The 20,800-nt window shown below is 32.1% G+C and overlaps 1 protein-coding gene across 3 annotated transcripts in view; it reads right to left on the bottom strand.

The window, feature by feature from the left end:
* Positions 1–20,800, bottom strand: part of AGO3 (argonaute RISC catalytic component 3) — a 109,476-nt gene that overhangs the window by 39,981 nt on the left and 48,695 nt on the right. For all 3 annotated transcript variants that reach the window (XM_031464729.2, XM_031464730.2, XM_064493766.1), the window contains 7 exons: positions 11,200–11,334; positions 6,975–7,062; positions 6,702–6,849; positions 6,149–6,268; positions 3,636–3,758; positions 3,174–3,307; positions 236–420 (listed from right to left, as the gene is read on the bottom strand). In XM_031464729.2, the coding sequence (XP_031320589.1) occupies positions 236–420; positions 3,174–3,307; positions 3,636–3,758; positions 6,149–6,268; positions 6,702–6,849; positions 6,975–7,062; positions 11,200–11,334 (933 nt within the window). The remainder of the gene's footprint in view (positions 1–235; positions 421–3,173; positions 3,308–3,635; positions 3,759–6,148; positions 6,269–6,701; positions 6,850–6,974; positions 7,063–11,199; positions 11,335–20,800) is intronic.

Raw genomic sequence — 20,800 nt, forward strand, 5'->3', positions numbered from 1 at the left:
CTCTTAACCATTGTTTTGTAATACCTCCTTTAACTACAGAAATTCTTTTTACAGGGTCTCAGGCTATTGAGTTTGCTTTACTGATTTGTCTTTTTATAGTAGCAATACATGATTTTAAACACTGTAGCTATAAAATACATTTTAATGTTTGAAAATTTTAGAATATCGTTAGCATAATTCTAAAAGGAATATTAAGTACTTGGGGAAAAATGCAATCTTAATATGATATCCTTACCATACACTGGCGTCTTCCCTGGCAGGATGACAATAATGAGCTGCAGCCCAGAGTAAGTGTTCTTGAGATGCCGGAACATGGGCTCCACACTGTCTGCCCCCTGCGCATACTTGCAGAAGCAAGGCTGGCCCTGGATAGGCATCCCTGCATCTTTAGAAATCTTACGCAGCTGGTCCGTGAAACCCCTAGAAGGAGAAATCACTAAAAATAAAAACTTTGTTTAGCTATCAACACCTACAAAGTAGTAATGGAAAGTTTGGGAAGGGAATAAAGAATAAAGCAAAGATTTGTGTGCTCCATATATGAAGAGGTAAGGGCAATGGCTAGTAATCTATTTTGCAAACTAAGAACACTGCTATACAGTTATGTGGCATTTGGTAGTTTACAAAGGGCATTAGTAATAGACTGCTTGTTCAGAGATCAGCTCTAGAATTAGCAAGACAGGTTCCAATCTTAGTTCCATTACTTAATAGCTATGGAATTTCAGGCAAAATTTTTCAATTTTCCTCATCTGTAAAATGATTACTTCCATTATAGGGTTTGTATGAAGATTAAATGAGATAATACATGTAAAGCACTTACACACTGCCCAAGATATGGTGTAAAAGCTTGATAAATTTAAGCTATTACACATTTTCTAATGTATCCTGACCAAATTCATAAGAAAATGGTAAGTAAGGTATCATTCCCATTTTACAGATCAGGAAACAGTTCAGGGCCATTAAGTATTTGACCAAGGTCCAAGGTCAAATGCTTAGCAAATGGCAGAGTCAAAACTATGACCTAGTCCAGAACTTCCTTCTACAGTATTACCTATCTCAAACTAGAATAGCAGGAAAGATTCTGTCCTCAGAAAAGATTAAAAAAAAAAATTAAAAACAAATGAGGCAGGCAGCACTTGAATGCATTTTTATCCACACTGAAAAAATGAAAGACTAGTAATTCCATATTTAAACAGAATTCTGCATTTAGCCTAGGATAAATAAGTAATAATGTTGGGGTTTAACAATCACTTTACTTGTTTTTAAAACAAATAAGGTCCTAAGTCAAGGATCTAAGTGATCTTTGCTCAAAAACACTGATTCCCTCAGGACAGAGATGAAGTCTGTAGGAATTCCCTTCTTCTCCTTTTCCTTATTAGTATTTAATTCAAGAAGTATGAAGTTAAATATTTTCAGTCAGCCTAAACAAGAGTCATAAGCCCAATGTAAAATGAAAAGAATAACTTGAAGCTTGAAAAACAATTGGAGGTGTTTTCTTTGGTCACTGGAGGTCAAGTAAGATAACCGTAGCATTGTACTTAACTGCCCTCCTCATGATATTTTATCTGAAAGCCAGGGAATAAAAACTTTGGAGAAAAAAGTATACTAAGTTAACCTTAAGACATCTATTTAGAGATCTGGAGGTAATAAAAAGGAGGGAACAAAACTAAATAGAAAAAAATTTTTATTTCTCACACGAAGGAAGCAAAGCAAATTCTGAATTGACCTGGGGTAAACTGGTCTCTATGTTACTTAAGAACTATTCATTATCATACTTTATAGGATCTATTAGTGGAGATTTAAATTAGACAATACACATTTTCTTAAGAAAAGTAGATTCTAGAAGGGAGATAAATTTACACAAATAATTACAATACAATTCTATTTTACACAGGAAGTGACAAGTACAAACAGAGGATATTAATAAACTACTATGTTTACTACCATGGATTATTTCTAGCATCACAAATCACAGAAGATTGGGTATTATTTAGAAGAGCAGAGATAGAAAGGAGGCATTTTCAGTAAAGAGCAGCATGAGTGGAATGGAAAAAAATACCAGAGATAGAGTGAATACACTGCTTCAGTTTCTTTGTCCAAAATATATGAAAATGGAGAAAGGACTTAAGAGGCGGATGAAAAATTTTAAATGTCATACTGATTTTTAATGTTATTCTTTTTAAAAGAGAAGCCTAAAAATTTGAGTGGGGGTAGTCACAAGTGCAGCTGGTACTCTTTTCGTAACAGCACGACTCCTCAAACAAGAGTGCCAGCAGAAGTCCTTGAGACTGCCAAAGCCCCAAAGACTTGAGAGTACCAAAGGAGAAGTGATAAAGAAAGGAAGCTAAAGAGATAAAAAGAAACCAGGAAGGCAAAAATGGAGAGACTGTCAAGAAGGTAATCAATTATGTCTTAATGCTGCACAAATTTTGAGAAAAATAACGGCTGATAAGAGAATGGCTTATCAATTAGAATTGAACAAAGATCTTTAGGATCTTCCAGGAACCAGTTTCAGCAAACACTAAGATTTTAAGGAAGGAGAGAGAATGGAAGACTGGCAGCCTGAGAGAATAAATCGGGTAAAATGAAAATTGAAGATTTGGGGGGGTTTACTTTAAATTTAAACAGAAGATTGTTGAACACTTAGATGTTGAGGGAAAGAATCTGGAGAAAAGGAAAAGTGGTGGAGATGAAGGCCAAATTTTGGAAAGTAAGGAAGTGAAAATGAGAAGTTAAATGACTCTTTCAAGGAACTCAATTGAGAAGGATGGTATTTAATCCTCATCCAGTAGATAGATCCTATTATCTCTATTTTTAAAAGGTGAAAACTGAAGCATAATGAAATTAAATAAATTATCTGTAGTAATAAAACTAGGAAGTAGCAAACCTGGGAATTAAACCTAACCTATTTGCCATCAAAGCCAATGATACTCCTGCTATACCACATAAGTTGCCTATTAGGATGCCTAGAAGAATGAGCCAGTGATTTTGCTATAACCAACGAATTCAGGAATCTTACATAAAACTATCGAGAAGGAACATTTTTAAAAGTTCAGTGATTAAATATACTTCATATTGAGGCAATATTTGTTAGAATATTAGCAGAGTAGTTTAAAACTGAAATACAAAATTTAAACACAAAAAGGTCCCAAAGCCAAACTAATGACAAGCCTTACTTCAATATTTCTTCTCTGCACTGCCTCTGTGTGGCAAAACAAGCTATAGCCCACATTTTGATTTCAACTCCTGTGTGGAATTGTTTCCCTCGCATGTCCCATACTCCGTGGCTTGGTGTTGCTACTGTCCGATTCTACAGAGAAAAAAAGAAATAAAAAGGCAAAAAAGAACAAATACTTAACATATAATTTATTTGAATGAGCTGAAAATAAGCATCTCGAATTGCTGAACTGGTATCTATTTGATATTCTATATGGAATAGGCTATTCTAAATCAATATCTTATATTTTTATCATAGAAAAATAAAAGTTCTACTAAAGCTCAAGCAAAGGCACTCATCTTAAAAACTGTTAGAACAATAAAACATGTTTCTAAATTCCAGACTCAACTATGATGTCCTTCTCTCCATACACAGAAACTGTATGTTTATAATTTAAAAATTAAATCAAGAGGTTTTTTACCCGGCCTCCATACTGGAGCATAGGCGCTGGAAGTACACGTCCGGTTACATGGGCCATTTCATCCCGAACTTTAAATTGAAACTCCTGAACAAATGGATCTGTTTCATAATTTGCACTTCTTACCTACCAACATAAAAAGTTTGTAGTTACTGTCAAAATTCCCCCAAATCCCCTGCTTTAGAACCATCTATTTTTTTTCCTTCATGTGTCAACAATGTTTTATAATAGTTCTAGATATTGATACCCCAACTATAAAGCAGAGAACCTTAAACTTGGAGACCACAGACCATGAGTGGATTGCAGGAAGTCGTTGAACTTTCTGGTAATTTACAGAACATTTCAATGTATTAGAGTGATTAAAAAGAAATTTTAACTATTTATAACTCACAAAAATGGTAATTTTGTATGATTAAGCCTAATATATTTTGGGGACGGTAGTCTAGAGACTGCAAGAGAAATATCCGACCTAAAAATGGTTAAGAACTTCTAATCAAAGGATCTAGACGTACACTATTAAAATTTATTTTATGTACAGTTTGATAGCAAATATTGATAATCCTAAGGCTTTTTCCCTAATTACTTGATTTACAAATTATACAAAATCTACTTACATATTTTCAGATAAAACATAGCACACTAAAAATTTAAAAGATACACTTGTGACACAGACAAAAAAGCCAGTATGAGATACAGATTATAACTTTTATATAATATATCCATACGTTCAAAGATAAAGAACTTATTGTAATTTAATATAGGCTTGGATCTCAAAGTGTAATTCATGCTTATAGTGTGCCATAATAACTCTTTTTCAAAACATATTTAGTCTCAGGGTAAAGTGCAAAGGTTACAAAAAGAAGGCAGTGTTCAAGTCTTTGAGTAACAATCTATTAAAACACACTATATAATGTAAATATGTAAGAAGAATTTCCCTACAATAAGCAGAAAAGTTGTTTTCTAAATTAGGCACTAATGTATCTTTTCTTGAAGCTTAAATGCCATTCATTTTTGTGAGGTTATAAAGAATAGCAATAACTACTATCTTCCAAGACTTGCTGGGTAATGTGCTTGGTGCTAAATGTTTTACAATTAAATTTCACAATTAATTATGACTTATCACTATAAAAGTCTTTTATCGTCTTTATTTTACAGAGGACAAAACTAAAGGTTAGTAAAGTAAAATTATTGGCCTAAAACCACATAGCTAAGCAAGTGACATACAATCTGAAACCGTTCTGATGCTAGAGTTCCTACTCTCAGTCACTGCACTAGCCTGCCAGATGTTATACTTATAACACAATAATAGTATCAGTAAATGAGTGGAGAAGTTAGACTTTGAACTCAGAGCTATTAACAGTCCAAAGCCTATGCTTTTAATCACTGTACAATATTACCTCTCTGAACAGAAAAGCTATAATAAATGAGTCAAATTAGTTATTAAAATTTTATAGAGACAGTGAGATGTTCTAGCCTCTTAAAGGTTTTAAAATTTTGTTATAGTAGATCAGAGAAAAATCCATGGTGAGAACCAGCCTGTATTTTCCTAATTAAATATCATGTAATAACTACTCTTAACAAAACTATCAGGAAAAAAAAAAAGGTCTTTTTTTGGGTAACTGGCTTACAAAATGAAAGAGCCAGTTCTGTGACCCTTTTCCAACAATCTTTAAAATTGCTTTTGAAAAGTGTTATTAATTTATTTTGGGTAAATATTAATATTTCCAGACTTTTTTCTCTTAACTTGGGTGATTTACATGATATTCAAGAATAGAGTAAGATAAGATCCAGGTGCCTTTATTTTTCGTTTTGCCTTATTCTGTCAGTTTTATAAGGTGGTACTGACATCTCTTCTTTTCTACCCATTTAGAACAAGGAGACAGCTTAGAAACCCCATATGGTTGGAGCTGGCTTGTATTTCTTTACTCATCCTGTACAGTCACCAGTGCTGATACTAGGGCTAAGCAATCCTACATGGCGTGTTAAGACTCCCACCATTGCTCATCATAATACCTTGACTTTTCTTCCTTTTCCCTTCCTCTTTAAGTAGGAGGATATAAAGGTCCAGTTCACTAAACTGAAACACTGGTTCTGAGAGAATCTGTTCTGGATCTAACTAAAGAGCTTAGGGTTAAATTAGAAGGATCTAACGCTTCTCATAGAACCCATAAGGTTTACTCCTAGAATACCACTAGATTACTTCCATAATCTCTTTTAATTCTGATACTCTATGAAATGGTAATAAGGACACGGTTCTTTAGTAGCTTACCCTAATATGTTTATTTTTTTTTGGTAGGAGGTAATTACGCTTATTTATTTGTTTGTCCCTTTAAAAAATTATTTTTCTGGTGCGGGGAGGATGGATTGATTAATTGACTGATTGACTGACAGTGGTGGTACTGGGGATTGAACCCAGGACCTTGTCCATGCTAAGCATGCACTCTACCACTGAGCTATACCTTGCCCCCCCGTCCCCAATATGTTTTTAATTTCCATTTCTAGGGCTAAGTACTAACCAATCTGCTAATTTCCTCTTGTCTATCTGGCGCAGATCTTGCTGTTGCTTTGATCATTGTGGAGGTCTGATTGTCTGTTAGCTTCTTGATACATCGTTGCCCTGCCACAATATTGCAGACCTACAAATGGAAAAAAGTTTTGTGCTTGATGTATGTATCTTTTTAAAAATTCTGAGTGTCAATTACATGTGAGATTAAATTTTAAAATCTACTCCATTAAACCAATTCTTTTTAATATCATGTGAAGTAAAAAAGTGGTAAACAACACTGCTTTACAGTATTATTATAATTAGGTAAAATGTATATTGGATAAAAGGGCTGAAAAGAAGTGTACCAAAATGCTAACAGTGGTTATTACATTTATAGTACTAGGACAGGGGATGAATTTTTTCCCTGTATTATTTCATAACTGAAAATTTAGATTAAAATGAAAGTTAAAAACAGTTCAATCTCCAAAATAAATGTGAAAGTATAAAGTAAGTTACAGTCATTAAAAAAAAACCCAACAGAATGATAAATAAGAAGATATTAATAAACAGCCTAAACATATTACTTCTAGTGGCAGATAGGTATGTTTCTGTTCCTGCCCCACTTGTAGACACGGAAGGTGTGGGTACTTCAGCTGAAGAGTATACTTTTCTCTGAAATACTGTGCTACTGTTCTCTCCACAGTTTGGCCATTTTCTAACTGTAAAGGAAAGCTGGAAAAAAAAAATTGCACATTAACAACTCTTATCTCATTATGAGCCAGCAAAACTCCCAATCTACTAACGAGAGCAAGCTGCCTCACATCATCTCTGCTCTGACAAACACCAGCTTTTCTTACGTTTGATGACTGGCAGGCCTTCTTGTTACATTACAAACACGGTATTTCCGTCTCATTGTTCCACAATGAGTCACTTCAACCTTCAGACCTGTTCCCAACAAGAAAAACTGAGGTTATAGAACTGTCACATGTAAAATACTTATAATTTAAAGCCTGTTCATTCCTATGAAAACTCAAACTCTAAACAGAAAATTTGTGATACAGGCAATGTGGTATCAACAAAGGATTTTATATATAACATTGTTAATAATGGTTAAAATAATAATAGACCTAACTCCAAACCTTTTCCCTATTCTATTAAGCTATTAAAAAATAGTATAAAATTTCCAAAGCCTGTAGATCAAGGGACAAAGTTCTCCATTAATAAAAACCTCTGTTAATAATGCAGGTTTTTATGCTGGAAGAGGGAAGGAGCAATGGAAAAGGAGTTGCAATAACTCTCAAGATATTTAATAACCTTCAAAGTACATGATATTTAAATAGTCCAGTTGTCACATACTGACTGAAGATCAGAATTTCATAAAGCTCAAGAAGAAAGTCCTTCAAAGATTTTTAAAGCAGGAAGAAAAAACAAAACAAACAAACAAAAAAAACCTCCCCCAGGCCCTTTGTTGAAGCGTAATATAGTAACATAGCTCTTTTACTACTGACTATTAGAAATCAAATGTAACCAAAATAATTCCTAGAACAGATGATGCAGACATTCTTATGGAATCAATGAGCCCTTTGAGAATCTGATAGAGGCAATAAACTCTCAGAAAAATGCACATACACATAATTTAGCATATGGTTTTAGATGTTCCTGGATCCCTGTATCCATCTGTGGACCCTGAGGGTTTGAGGATCCCAGGTCTACTTTAGAAAAGTGAAGCCATAGGCTTTTAAACCATTAGCTGAAATTATTTGGAATGAATTTTCCTAAGCAGTGACGTTCAACAGAATTTTCTGAGATGATTAAATGTTCTATATCTGCACTAAAATCAATAGCAATATGTGTTACTGAGCACATGAAATATAGCTAGTGTGACTGAAAATCTGAAAATTTAATTAATTAAAATTTAAATTTAAACAGCTACATGTGGCTAGTGGCTACCACACTGGCCAATGCAGTCTTAGAACTACCTACAGAAGAACTAACAATCAAACACAGTGGCTGCTGGTCACAGATAAGCAACTCTATTTATAAGGCCTACACTTCAAAGGAGGAAAATCTAAAAAGGGGTAGATGGCATACAACTTTGAGTTCCCTGATAGTGTTAATGGTTATTATTTTTGTATTATTTCCCTTCTACATTTGTGAATCCTACAGTGAAGTGGTTCTCAATCAGAGGTGATTCTATCCTCCAGGAAACATTTGTGTGGTAATGTCTGAAGACATTTTTGATTGTCATGACTGTGGGGTGCTATTGGCATCTAGTGGATGCTAGATTTAGGAATACTTGGATCTAGGGATGCTGCTAAATTATTCTACAATGCATAGGACACCACTGCCTCCCATCCCCAACCACAACAAAGAATTATCCAGCCCAAAATATCAATAATGTCAAGGTTGAGAAATCCTGATATAGTATAACTTATTTTCCTATCTACCAACTGCAGTACAAAACACAAAGTTCAATCAGTAATATTTTCTTCTGATATATCACCATAAATTAAGATGTTAAATGGACACACTGTCACTGTACTAGATAGGTAAGGGGTTTTCTTGAGAAGTACTCGTAATTGAATCAGTGAGAAATAATTTTTATTAGTAACTACCTTTATGAAGAAAGCAAGATATAAAAATATTTAGGGTGAAAACATGATAGAAAATTTTAAAACAAATTTCTATTAACTACACCACTTAGCAATTTCTTTTCAAATCTCCCCCATGAATTAAAAAAAATCAGTAAGATTCTGCAAACCTACTACATAAGTTTTTATCAAGAATAAATTGACACTTTTACATACATATGGTACTTTTACCATACACTTCCCCCAATATTTCTGCTGCTTAACTATGATGAATTATTGCACAAAGAAACCATCCTAAAGTTATTATTAAATATTTAGAAAAAAGTTCAACTGGAATCAAATGTATATAGTACTAGAAAATCTATTCATTATAGCATACTTTGTATCACTATTTAACAGTTATCAAATTTCTCATGTCAACTAAAAATTAAACCTAAATATACAACACAGAATATGTAAATTTGATTCTGAGTTACTGAGGTAGGAATACATGATGTACTTTAAAGAGTCCTCTTTAGAAAAAGCCTTCTTGACTTTGAATAGAGGAAAAAACCACCAGTTTGTCAATTAGATCCAACTCAGATTTTTCTACCCCAAATCTATGGTCATAATTGCCAAGGATTAGGTCCAAATTCAGGGGTTAGCAAAAAGTTAAATAAAAAAAAAAATGGACTAGATAATTCTCTGCCCAGATCCCTCCCCAAACCCTCCATCCAACCAAAAATGTTTTTGGCTTTTAATAAATCAAATAATTTAACCTATAAACTTGGCTTTACCTTCACTATAACATCAACTTTATTATGCTTTGTCTAGTCATATTTTCAGTCATTTCTTTGGCCCCCTGAGCAGTTGACGTTAAGATCGAGTCCATGCTCTTCGGGCAGCAGTTGAATCCTTGTTCTGTACATCTTGTATTTTCTGTGATAGAGTGGTGATATGAGTTGATTGCATAGTTACCGCACAATAATGTAAGTGACTTCATGATATCAGAGGTGGTAACTAAGCAGCAACTCCACGGGAAACCATGGCATTTAGATGATCACATATTAATGGTGGGTAATGCACTACCTCCTAACAATGCGAACTGTGCAGTTAATACAGATTATGAAAGGACAATGCTATGACTGCAATACGAGAATATATAACACTTTCTTATTCTGACACTTAAATAAATTGTGATAAATGGATGCTTATTTTCAAAGAAGGAAGGATTTTCCTTTTAATTTCTTTATTACAGTGACTCTCTCTCGCCTGGTTACTGAATGGCAAAAAATAAATGATTACTGGAGCAAGTAAGATGTATTCAGCTACACTAATTGACTTGGGGAACTGAAAGATGTTCAAAGAACAAACTTTAATACTTCATTCAAACCACAAGCTGAAAATTATCTGCAGCAAATAGGTAAAACCTTAAAATAAAACAACACAAGTATTTCTGACTATTTAAGATCTAACATGATAAAAAGAATTTATCCTACTCATTCTAATTAGAGAATATCTAATTTCTCTTTGTGTCTAAATAATAAAGAACTAAATACAGTGGAGTCACATCTTATATGAGGATTAGGTTCTAAAGTTATGAACAAGGCAAGGATTTTACATAATCAAATTATTCTTGGGGAGGGTAACAGCTCAGTGGTAGAGTGTGTGCTCTGCATGCATGATGTCCTGGGTTCAAACCCCAGGACTTGCATTAAAAAAAAAGTAGGGGAAAAAAAAAAAAAAAGAAACCCAAGGGGTGGGGGAGAGTACCCTTGAAAAAATCCCCTAAATTGCTGATAAAGTACAGTTTATATGGGTTTGCACATAAAACTGTATATGTACATAAAAATGTACAAATATATAAAGAATAAATATATGCAAAATATAAATTTTAGAATACAATTGAAATTAATTTTTCTTTTTATCTTTGGAAGACCATTTAGAGATGAATTTATATTAGTAAAATATACATATGATGCAACACCACTGTATAAATTTTAGCTACTAACTAAAAGAGGCAAGATTAATGGTCAACTGTACAATGCATATGAAATAACTAAGTTTTAATTCTAGAATAACACATGAAACAAGCTAGCCCCATATCCACAATATTCTGCTATCATTTCAGAAAAATAAAGAAGTCATTATATTAGAATATGTTCAAAGAACGGCTCCAGTTCTGAAGTAACAATGTTTTTGGAATAAGCTTCCTATTTTTAACAGTATCATAGAAGCATTTTCCCATGAGATATTCATCTCTTCAGCTAGTAAAAGAAAATATTAACAAAAAACTAGTTAGTATCAATATTAATTTCACTACTTGGTATTTCTTTCATTGAAACACTACCTAAGATGTTATGGTAATGAATTTAATGTGACATTTTATAATCAATCTACATTTTTACTGGTGATGTTACATGAAAAGATTTTAACTTAAAAAAATTTCAACAAAAGTTTGTTATATTCATGCATTTTATACTTAAGTTGTTCCAAATGCTAATTAATTCACCTTTTATCTCTTTGGTGAATTTTACCCGATGAGAATCAGTCAGAGGTCTCGGTTGCTCATCAATATTATGAATGTCAAGAACTTCACACATGAACTGAATTACAGGTTGTGCTTTGTAGAAGGCAGTGGCAGAAACTAAGAAGAAAAACACAAATAATACAAATTATTGTTTTCTTAAAAAAATTCAAAAATTTGATCTCAGGCTTCATGATAATTAACTAATCATAGACTTTAAATTACCCTTTTAGTAACAATAATAATAAGGACACAAATGAACTACTTATTATTTATAACTAAGACGATTGATTTCTTGAATATGTGTAAGCACATTTGACTGTTCTTTATGATTGGATTACCGCATTCTGTTGATTCTTATTTTGTAGTTGGCTTTATTCCTTTTGTAACTATGTAAGTTTAAAAAGCTAAAGCTCTAATCTGTTTTTAGAAACAATAATTAGTACATATATGTAAACTAAAACAAAGTGCAGTATACTGTATATATGTGTTTACATGCAATATAATGTGTATGTGCAATTGAACTGTAATAATTCTACCTAATAAAACTGAAAAAGGAGAAAAAAGTTAAAAAAATAAAATTACCCTTTTATATATACTTATACACACATAAAAATATTTCTAAGATTAAGAAGTTTTAATTTGACCTGTGTGACTGGAAGATAAGCACAACAGAAAAGCCTAATATTACAGTTTTCATAATCTATCTTTTTCATCACGGGTAAGTGAAACATTCCATTTCCTACTACATTACAGAGCAGTGTTCTGGCTATGAGACAAGGCCTGTAAAGAGACAAAGGCTAGAGCATCTTAGCAGATGAGGTTAGGTATTTTTTCTTAAACAAAGCTTTCTGTGCCACCCTAGATGGCTTATCTGTTCTAATAAGAGCTTTCCATGTCTTACACAGATGTGAGAAGAGAGTGGTATTAAATGTTACGTGTGCTAATCCAAGCTAGATGTAGTGATAGTGAGGGTTATTTGCCCAATGTTATCTAGTTACAGTCAGCAGTCTTCTAACAGCCAACAAGTATGATTTCTTACCCTTGGGTTTTAGAACTGGAAGAGCTTCACCACAGGGAGTAGATCAGCATCACTCATTTCTTACACACATACTGATGGATATTATGTGCTATAAAAGCACTGGGGATACAATGAAAATCAAAACCATGACAGACAATAAGCTACATGCTTTCATGTTATTTTTCTACTAAAAAAACATGCCCACTGTGGAGCTTTGTCTCTCCTTCTCCCTGGTTTAGGATTAAGTATCTTCCACAAAATGTCATCTCTGAAAGGTATTTATCAAGGCTTTAACAGTAGTTATCTCAAGAGTGGTAAGGCTACTGTGAATACTTAAAATCTTCTTCTTTTTAATTTTATCTTTAAATCTTCATTTTTAAATAGTGAGCACATATTACTTTTTCCTTTATTACAGAAATAATATATGAATGAAGTCTCATCATAAAAAAATTAAACAATACAGATATGCACAGTAAAGACTTCTACTGGTCTCCAAGTATCTTTAAGAAGTAACCATTATTAAGTTAGGTATGTATATATCCTGTTCTTTTAATAAGTACTTAGAAATATGTGGTTGGCTTTATTCCTTTGATAACAATGTAAGTTTAAAAAGCTAAAGTTCTAAACTGTTCTTAGAAACAATGAACACTACATATACGTAAATTGAAAAAATATGTGCAGTATATTGTATATATGTATTTATATGCAATATATTATATATGTGCAGTCATATTGTAACAATTCTAATAAAACTGAAAAATGAAAAAAATACTTACAGATAAACATGAGATCATATAGTATGTTCTATGACTTGCTTTATTATTATTTTAAAAATTAACAATATATCTTAGAGATCTTTCCATATCAATACTTTCTTTTTAATGGCTTCATATAATTCTGCAGTTTGAGTGCATGATAATTAAGTGAATATATATTCTGTTCTTCTCTTAATGAAAGAGAACACAAATGATAAAACATGAGAAACACTATTTTGGGCTTTGATTTCTTTTTTCTTATTATATATCTTAGAGACAGATCTATATGTACCAATATGGAATTATATCATTTTTTTTTTCACAGCTGTAGGATATCTCATTGTATGGATGTACTTCATGTCCCTAATGATGGATAATTATTTTGGTTTTGTTTTTCACCATTACAGAAAGACGGTCCAATGACTGTCCTGCGTGTTTGTGTCTGTGTATAAGCGCACAACCATGGTACTTCTGTAGGAAAGATTTAAGAGGAATCAATACGCATTGCTACACTTCCATCCAAATAAACTTTAGAAATACCTCTACGGTTTATAACTAATTAAAAAAAAAAAAAGAGCAACTGATAAGATTATATTAGCATTCTGGATATCTTACTCAAATCCACAGTACTTTAAAAAATGTATACATTATATTCTTCTATTAAAAACGTGAGAATATTGGGCATAAAACAAGGCTGGCAGGATACATATCAAATAACCACATAATTGCTTCTGTGTTAATTTGAAAAATAAATACATGGTAACATGCTTATTTTATCTTTCCTTTAATCCTACAGGTAAATTTTCTTCACTGGATTATTATAATACTAGCTCTAATGTGTCTTATATCACAGAGTTGAAACTACTAACATCGTTTACCCTGTTCAACATTCTATTAATTTTCCCTAGTATTTATCCCACTATGCTTCTAATCATTTTAAAGTTTATCATCTTCTCTACAGTAATGTGGACACTTGAGGTAAAAATTAAAGTTACTGAAGAAAATTTCTTACAAAAGACGGGATGAAATCAGTGAGTACAGCTGAAATAGGCATGAATTTTAATGAGAAAAGGATGTGCCTCTCTACCCTTTGGTTGAATCCTAAGCATTTTATAAACTTACATAAATGTGCATTTTATTCCTTCTTCCCCTTTCATAAATGAGCTGAGTTTAACTGAAAAAGTAATATTTACATTTAATATTTTAAAAACCTACTAACAAAATATACTACATTAATATATGGAAACAAGGAAATAAACATACGATTATTTCTATAGATGATGGCCCCCCCAAAATGCATTAGATAAAATTTAGGACCACAACTAAAACTCTCACTGTACCAGGACTAGAAAAGAGCTTCCTCAATTAAAGTTATCCACCAAAAATCTATGGTAAATTCAACTTCATTTAATAGAAAGTCCTAGTGAGCATAGTAATGCAAGTTAAGAGACATAAAAGGTAAAATGACTGGAAAGGGAGAAATGAAATTATTATTATTTATATTATGACTGTCTAAATAGAAAACCCAATATTTTACAAATTCTAGAATAAGAGTTCAGCAAGTTGCTAGATTTAAAATCAATATGTAAAAATAAATTACATTCTTATACACTAGCAATCAACTTAAAATGTAATTAAGAAAAGATATCACTTGAGGGGAGGGTATAGCTCAGCGGTAGGGTGCATGCTTAGCATGCACAAGATCCTGGGTTCAATCCTCAGTACCTCCATCAATGAATAAATAAATAAACCAAATACCTGCCCCTCCAAAAAAAAAAATTAGCTAAAAATACCATTTAATATCACAGCAAAAAACATAAGACACTTGGGATGAAATCTAAACAAAAGATGTATAAGACCTATAGAAGTAACAGGTATCTTCACTACTACACAAGAGCTAAATAAATGAAGTAATCTACCTTTTTAATGTAATTAAAAATTAATTACATAAATTAATCTGCAAATTCAAAGCAATTTCAATCAAAATACCAACAAGATATAACCCCCTTGACCTCTGGAACTTAAGAAGTTGATACTAAAATTAAAATGAAAGAGCAATGAAACAAGAATAACCAAGACAGTTTTAAAGAATGAAATCTTATCTATCATTCATCAAGATTTGTTATAATCCTATTCAAGTCAAGAGACTGTGGGAACAAAAACACTGACCAGCAAAATAGACTTGAAAGCGTACCTTATACCATATACAAAAACAAATTCTTATCCAGAGAACTAAATATGAAAAGAAAAACAAACATTTAGAGGAAAATATAGAACATCTTTATGATTTGGAGGCAAGAAAGAATTTAAAACAAAATATAAAAGATATCATAAACAAAGCCAAAAAAACCCCAAAACAAAACCAGGCTATAGATTGGATATGTGTAATACATGTAACAAATGATTATTATCCATAATATGTAATGAGTTCCTACAAATCAAGATAATACAATAAAAATGGCAAAAGATATGACTTGGCATTTCATAGAAGAGAAAATCTAAATGTCAAAAAACAAATTTTCACTAATTATCTTATTTGTAATTAAGGAAATATACATAAAAACTATACTGAGCTATCATTTTTACACGAGTCAAGATAGGCAAAAAATTTCAAGACTGGTAACACAAACTGACAACAAGCCAAAAGAAGAATGAAGAATGAAAGCTCTCATATGGACTGCAGGAATATAAACTGATGCAGTTAGGAGCAAATGGTAATTTAAAGTAAGTTTGAAGACGACCATAATTTTCAAACTAACAGTTTTACTCTATTGGAATATATACTCTAGAAAAATTCCATATCTGTTAAAGTGACATGAATAAGAAGGCTGATGCACTATTTTTAATAATAAAAAGAAAGGAAACAACCTAAATAATCATTTATCAAATTAGATAAATTTGTACTAGGTTATATAATTAAAACTAATGGGCAAGCGTTAGAATTGAGATAAATAAAATTAAGAAATAAAAAACTTGAGATGAGTTTGGTAGAAAATGAAATATTACCAACTACTTAGATTGCCAGTATCTAGACATGTATAATATCCAATTAGGGCAAAATAATTTACAAAACTAGACTGGAATACTAGTGGGCTAGTCTTTCAATTCATGAACATAATTTATTAATGTCACTCCAATTTCATTAAGGTTTTATGCTATATCTTATAACTCACATATCTTTTAATAGATTTATTCACTGATAAAAAATTTTGTCACTGTTGGAAATGGATCCTTTAATCTTTCGTAACTTACTGTCACATGTTGTTTTTTTAAACTAGGTTTATTTTATTCTTTTCATGGTAAGCCGTATTAAAATAACAAGAAAAGGGTAAGTTTGAAAATGAAATAGATTTTAATTTTAGGTCCAGCATTTAATGTAAGGTACCTATTTATGCCCAGAAAATGGCAGGAGTTCATCAGAGCTCTTTTTCTCTTTTTTGAAGAATTGTTTACTCATGTCTTTTGTTCACTATCTACTAAGATTTTAATTCTTGGCAAAATCATTTTGTCAATGTAAACTAACTCAAAGACACTGTACAGGAGAATGGTCCATGAAGAAGACATTAGGATTCTTGAGTTTGCTTTTCACTGTGTCAAAACTAAAAATTTCTGTTAGGACACAAGTAAAATAACATGAGAAAAAAGAAAATAATAAATATTTGCCATATTTAAGGTAACTAGGACTACATGTACGAAATGAGTCTAGGTCCAAAATAAGAGTATAAAATAAAGCAGTAAATAATGTTAGATCCTGTTAAAAACATAACCACACTCATACTTTAACCTCTTGAGTTATGTGCCTCAATTTTATAAGTACTTCCATGCCTGAAGGTGTAAGAGCAGAAATTAAGACCACTTATTACACATTGCCTCTTTATGGTAATAGTGAGCACTTTGGAGGTCATGTTAAACATCTTTGCATTTCCTATTATCACCTAGCAAAATATTATTAACATAATACTCTGGAGATACTGATTAAAGGATTTTTTTCTATTTTTAATATAAAATATCACATATTTATTGGTGTATAAAACATAAATGTGTCACTTAAATTATAAAGTGAATATCCACATAACCAACATTCATATCAAGAACCAAATACTGCTAGTATCCTAGAAGCTTCTTCCCTAGCCCCTTCCCAACTTTAACTTCCTCTCTTTCTTCTTAAGGTAACCAAAAGGATGGTAGTCATTTCCTTTTCTTAATAGAATTACAACATAAGTACAGATCACAAAGTACCACAATTTAGTTTTCCTAGTTCTTAAACTTTATGTAACTGGAAACATAAAGCAGGTAATCTTTTCTGAGACTTTTGCTAAAGATTGTTTCTAACTCATCTGTATTAAATGTAACTAGTTTCTTCATTTTCATTGTTCTGCCTAAAAACTTTATTGACGAAACAATTTATCCACTCTAATGTTGGTGGACAGTTTGTACTGGTACTTTCCTTTGGTTACTAGGATTAACTTTATGAATAATCTTATAGATGGTCTTTCTGATGCACACACACATATATTTCTCTAGTAGAAAAGACGATTATCTAGGAGAATTTATGAGTCATGAAGGATGTGTACTTCTAACTTCACTAGATAATGCCAAACTCCTCCAAAGTGCTTTTAACAAATGACCCTCTCACAAGCAGCATGTAAGAGTCACTGTTGTACCAAATTTTCATTGTTGGTATTGTTAGACTTGAATATTAGCTCTTCTGGTGGATGTGTAGTGATATTTCACTTAAAAAACAATCTGAGGTATAACTCACATATAATAAAATGCATTTTAATTGTAAAATTCAACGATTTTGACAAATGTATATACATCTATGCTATTACCACCCCAATTAAGACAGAACATGTCATTGCCCCAGAAAGTACTTTCCTGTCTGTATGTAATCAATTCCTTTCACATCTGCCCCAGGCAACCACTTATCTGATTCCTTTCATAATAGATTAAATGATTCTAGAATTCCATATAAATGGAATTATACTATACATACCATTTCATCTAGCTTCTTTTGCACATCTTAATTGAGATTCATCCATACCATTGTATAAATCAGTAGTTAGTTTTTTTAATTGCTGGGTAGTCCTTCATTGTATAAATAAATCATAACTTGTTTCTCAGTTCACCTGTTGCTGGGCATTTGGGTTGTTTCTAATTCCTAGTTATTATGAACATGTAAATATACATGCACAAATCTTTGCATGGAACTATGTTTTCATTTTTCTTGGAGAAGGTTCTAAAAATAGAATTGTTGGGACACACAGCAAGAAAATGTTTAAATTTAAAAGAATCTGCCAAAATATTTTTCAAAGTGGTTGTACAGTTTTACACTCCTACCATTTTTAATTGCTCCATATCCTTGAGAACACCTGATATTGCCAGTCTTTTTAAATTAGTCAATCTAATGGATGCGAAGTGATATCTCACTGTGGTTCTTATCTGCATTTTTCAGATGACCATTGATGTTCAGCATCTTTGCAAGTGCTTATCGGCCATTCCCATATTCTTCTGTGAAATATCTGCTTTTGACCACTTTTTAAAATTGTCTGTGAGTTAGCAAGTTTTTCATATATTCTGGATACAAGTTTTTTGTTCAGATGTGTTACGTAAATATTTTCTCCCAGCAGGTAGCTTACCTTTTCATCTTCTTAACAGTGTTGAGAGGGTTTTCATTTAGATGAGGTTTCCAACGTATTAGGAAATCTCTGTCTACTTCAAGGACATACATATCTTTCCTTTTTTTTAAGTTTTAGCTTTTATGTTTTTGCCTGTGATATAGTTTGAATTTTTGAGTATGGTGTGAAACAGCAGTTAATATTTTTTTTTCATACAAATACCCAGTTGTTCTAGCATCATTTACTGAGAAGACTATTCTTTCCCCGTGAATTATCTTGGCCTCTTTGTTAAGTATCAATCAACCACATGAGTGGGTCTACTTCCGTGTCTATTTTAATCGCTCCTTAGCCTTTTGACTAAGTGTAGTATATACAGTTATTTGGAAACTTGATTTATATGTCCATCTATAACCCCAATATCACAGTTTCGATTACTGTAGTTTACAGCACATCTTGAAATCAGGTATTATAAAGCCTCTAACTCTGTTCCTCTTCAAAATGATTTTGGCTATTCTAGGTTTTTTTGCATTTCCATATAAATCTTAGAATCAGCTTGCCAATTTATGTATTTTTTAAGAAGTCTGATGAGATTTTCAGATTATGTTGAGTACACAGATCAACCTGGGGATGATAATGGATATTGAAACAATTTGGGTCCACTGGGCCAAGTATATGGTATCTCTGTTTACTTGTATCTTCCTTATCCTTCTTAGCTTTGTAGTCTTCAGGGTAGAGGCCTTAAATGTCTCTCTTTAAATCTATTCCTAAATACTACGTTTTTGTATATTATTAAAAATGGTACATATGTTTTTCATTTTTCCTATTGTTGAATGCTGGTATTATTTCTTATTATATTGCTAGTATTATGTTTTGCATATACAACTAGTGTCTTGTGATCTTGCTAAATTCATCTATTAATTCTAGTAGGGTTTTCTGGGGGAGAGGGTAGATTTCTCAGGATTTTTTATGTAGACAAGCATGTCTCCTGCAAACAGAGATAGTCATATTACTTCCTTTACAACATTATGCCTTTATTTTTCTTGAAATACCAGCGCAATGTTGGATAGAAATAGTGAGAGCCAGTATCCTTGACTTGTTCTTAATCTTAAGCAAAAGCATTCACTCTTTTTATCATTTAGTATGACAATGCCTGTAAGTTTTTCTAGATGCTTTGACCAGGCTGAAAAAGTTTCCTTTTATTGCTAGTTTGTTGTAAATTTTTATCATGAAAATGTTAAAATGTGTCAAGGAACTTCTGTCTGTTGAGAGGATTGTATTGTTTTTGTCAGGTGTCAGATTCAGGAGTATACTAGCCTCATAAAATTACGTTGAAAAGCCTTTCCTCTTCTTCTGTTTTCTGAAACAATTTGTAAAAGATTGGTATTATTTTTCTCTAAATGTTAGATAAAAATCACCAGTGAAATCATTTGGGACTGGAGTTTTCTTTGTTAGAAAAGATTATGAGTTAAATTTTCTTAGTAGGTATGAGGCTAGTACAACCAATTTTCTTTAAGCCAATTTTTGTAAAGTTGTGTTTAGGTTATCGAATTAATTGATATAACATTGTTTCTAACATTCCCTTACTAATCTTTCAAAACTAAAGAACCTTTAGTGATAACCCCCTCTTTCATTCCTGATGCTAGTAATCTGTTTTTTCTGTTTTTCTTGATTAGTTTTGCTAGGAGTTAATTAATTTTATTAACTTTTTTTTTTAAAAAAGAACCAACTTTTTTGTGTCATTCATTTTTCTGTACTATTTTTTTACTTAATTAATTTTTGATTTGATTATCATTTCTTACCTTCTACTTATTTTGGGTTTAATTTGTTCTTCTCTAGATTAAGACAGAAATTTTGTGTGGTAGCCTGCCTCCAAGATGTTCCCTGATAATAAGCCTGGCCTCATGGGATTCACACCTTTGTGTAAGTCTCTCCTACACTGAATATAACTGACTTGTATAATTAACAGGATATTACAAAAATGGCAGAATGTAACTTTGCTAGGCCTTAATGTCATTACAGCTTCTGCTTTGCTCTGTCATGGATTACCTGTTACAGAGGAAGCTAGCTACAACATCATGAGGACACTTAATAAGCCCTACTGAGAGGTCCAAGTGGCAAGAAATTAGGCTTCCAGCACAAACTTGTTACCAACTGAGTTTACAGATATAAAACAAGACTTAATCATTCATCTA

This window comes from Camelus dromedarius, chromosome 14 (genome assembly GCF_036321535.1).
Source record: "Camelus dromedarius isolate mCamDro1 chromosome 14, mCamDro1.pat, whole genome shotgun sequence".
Taxonomy (NCBI): Eukaryota; Metazoa; Chordata; class Mammalia; order Artiodactyla; family Camelidae; genus Camelus; species Camelus dromedarius.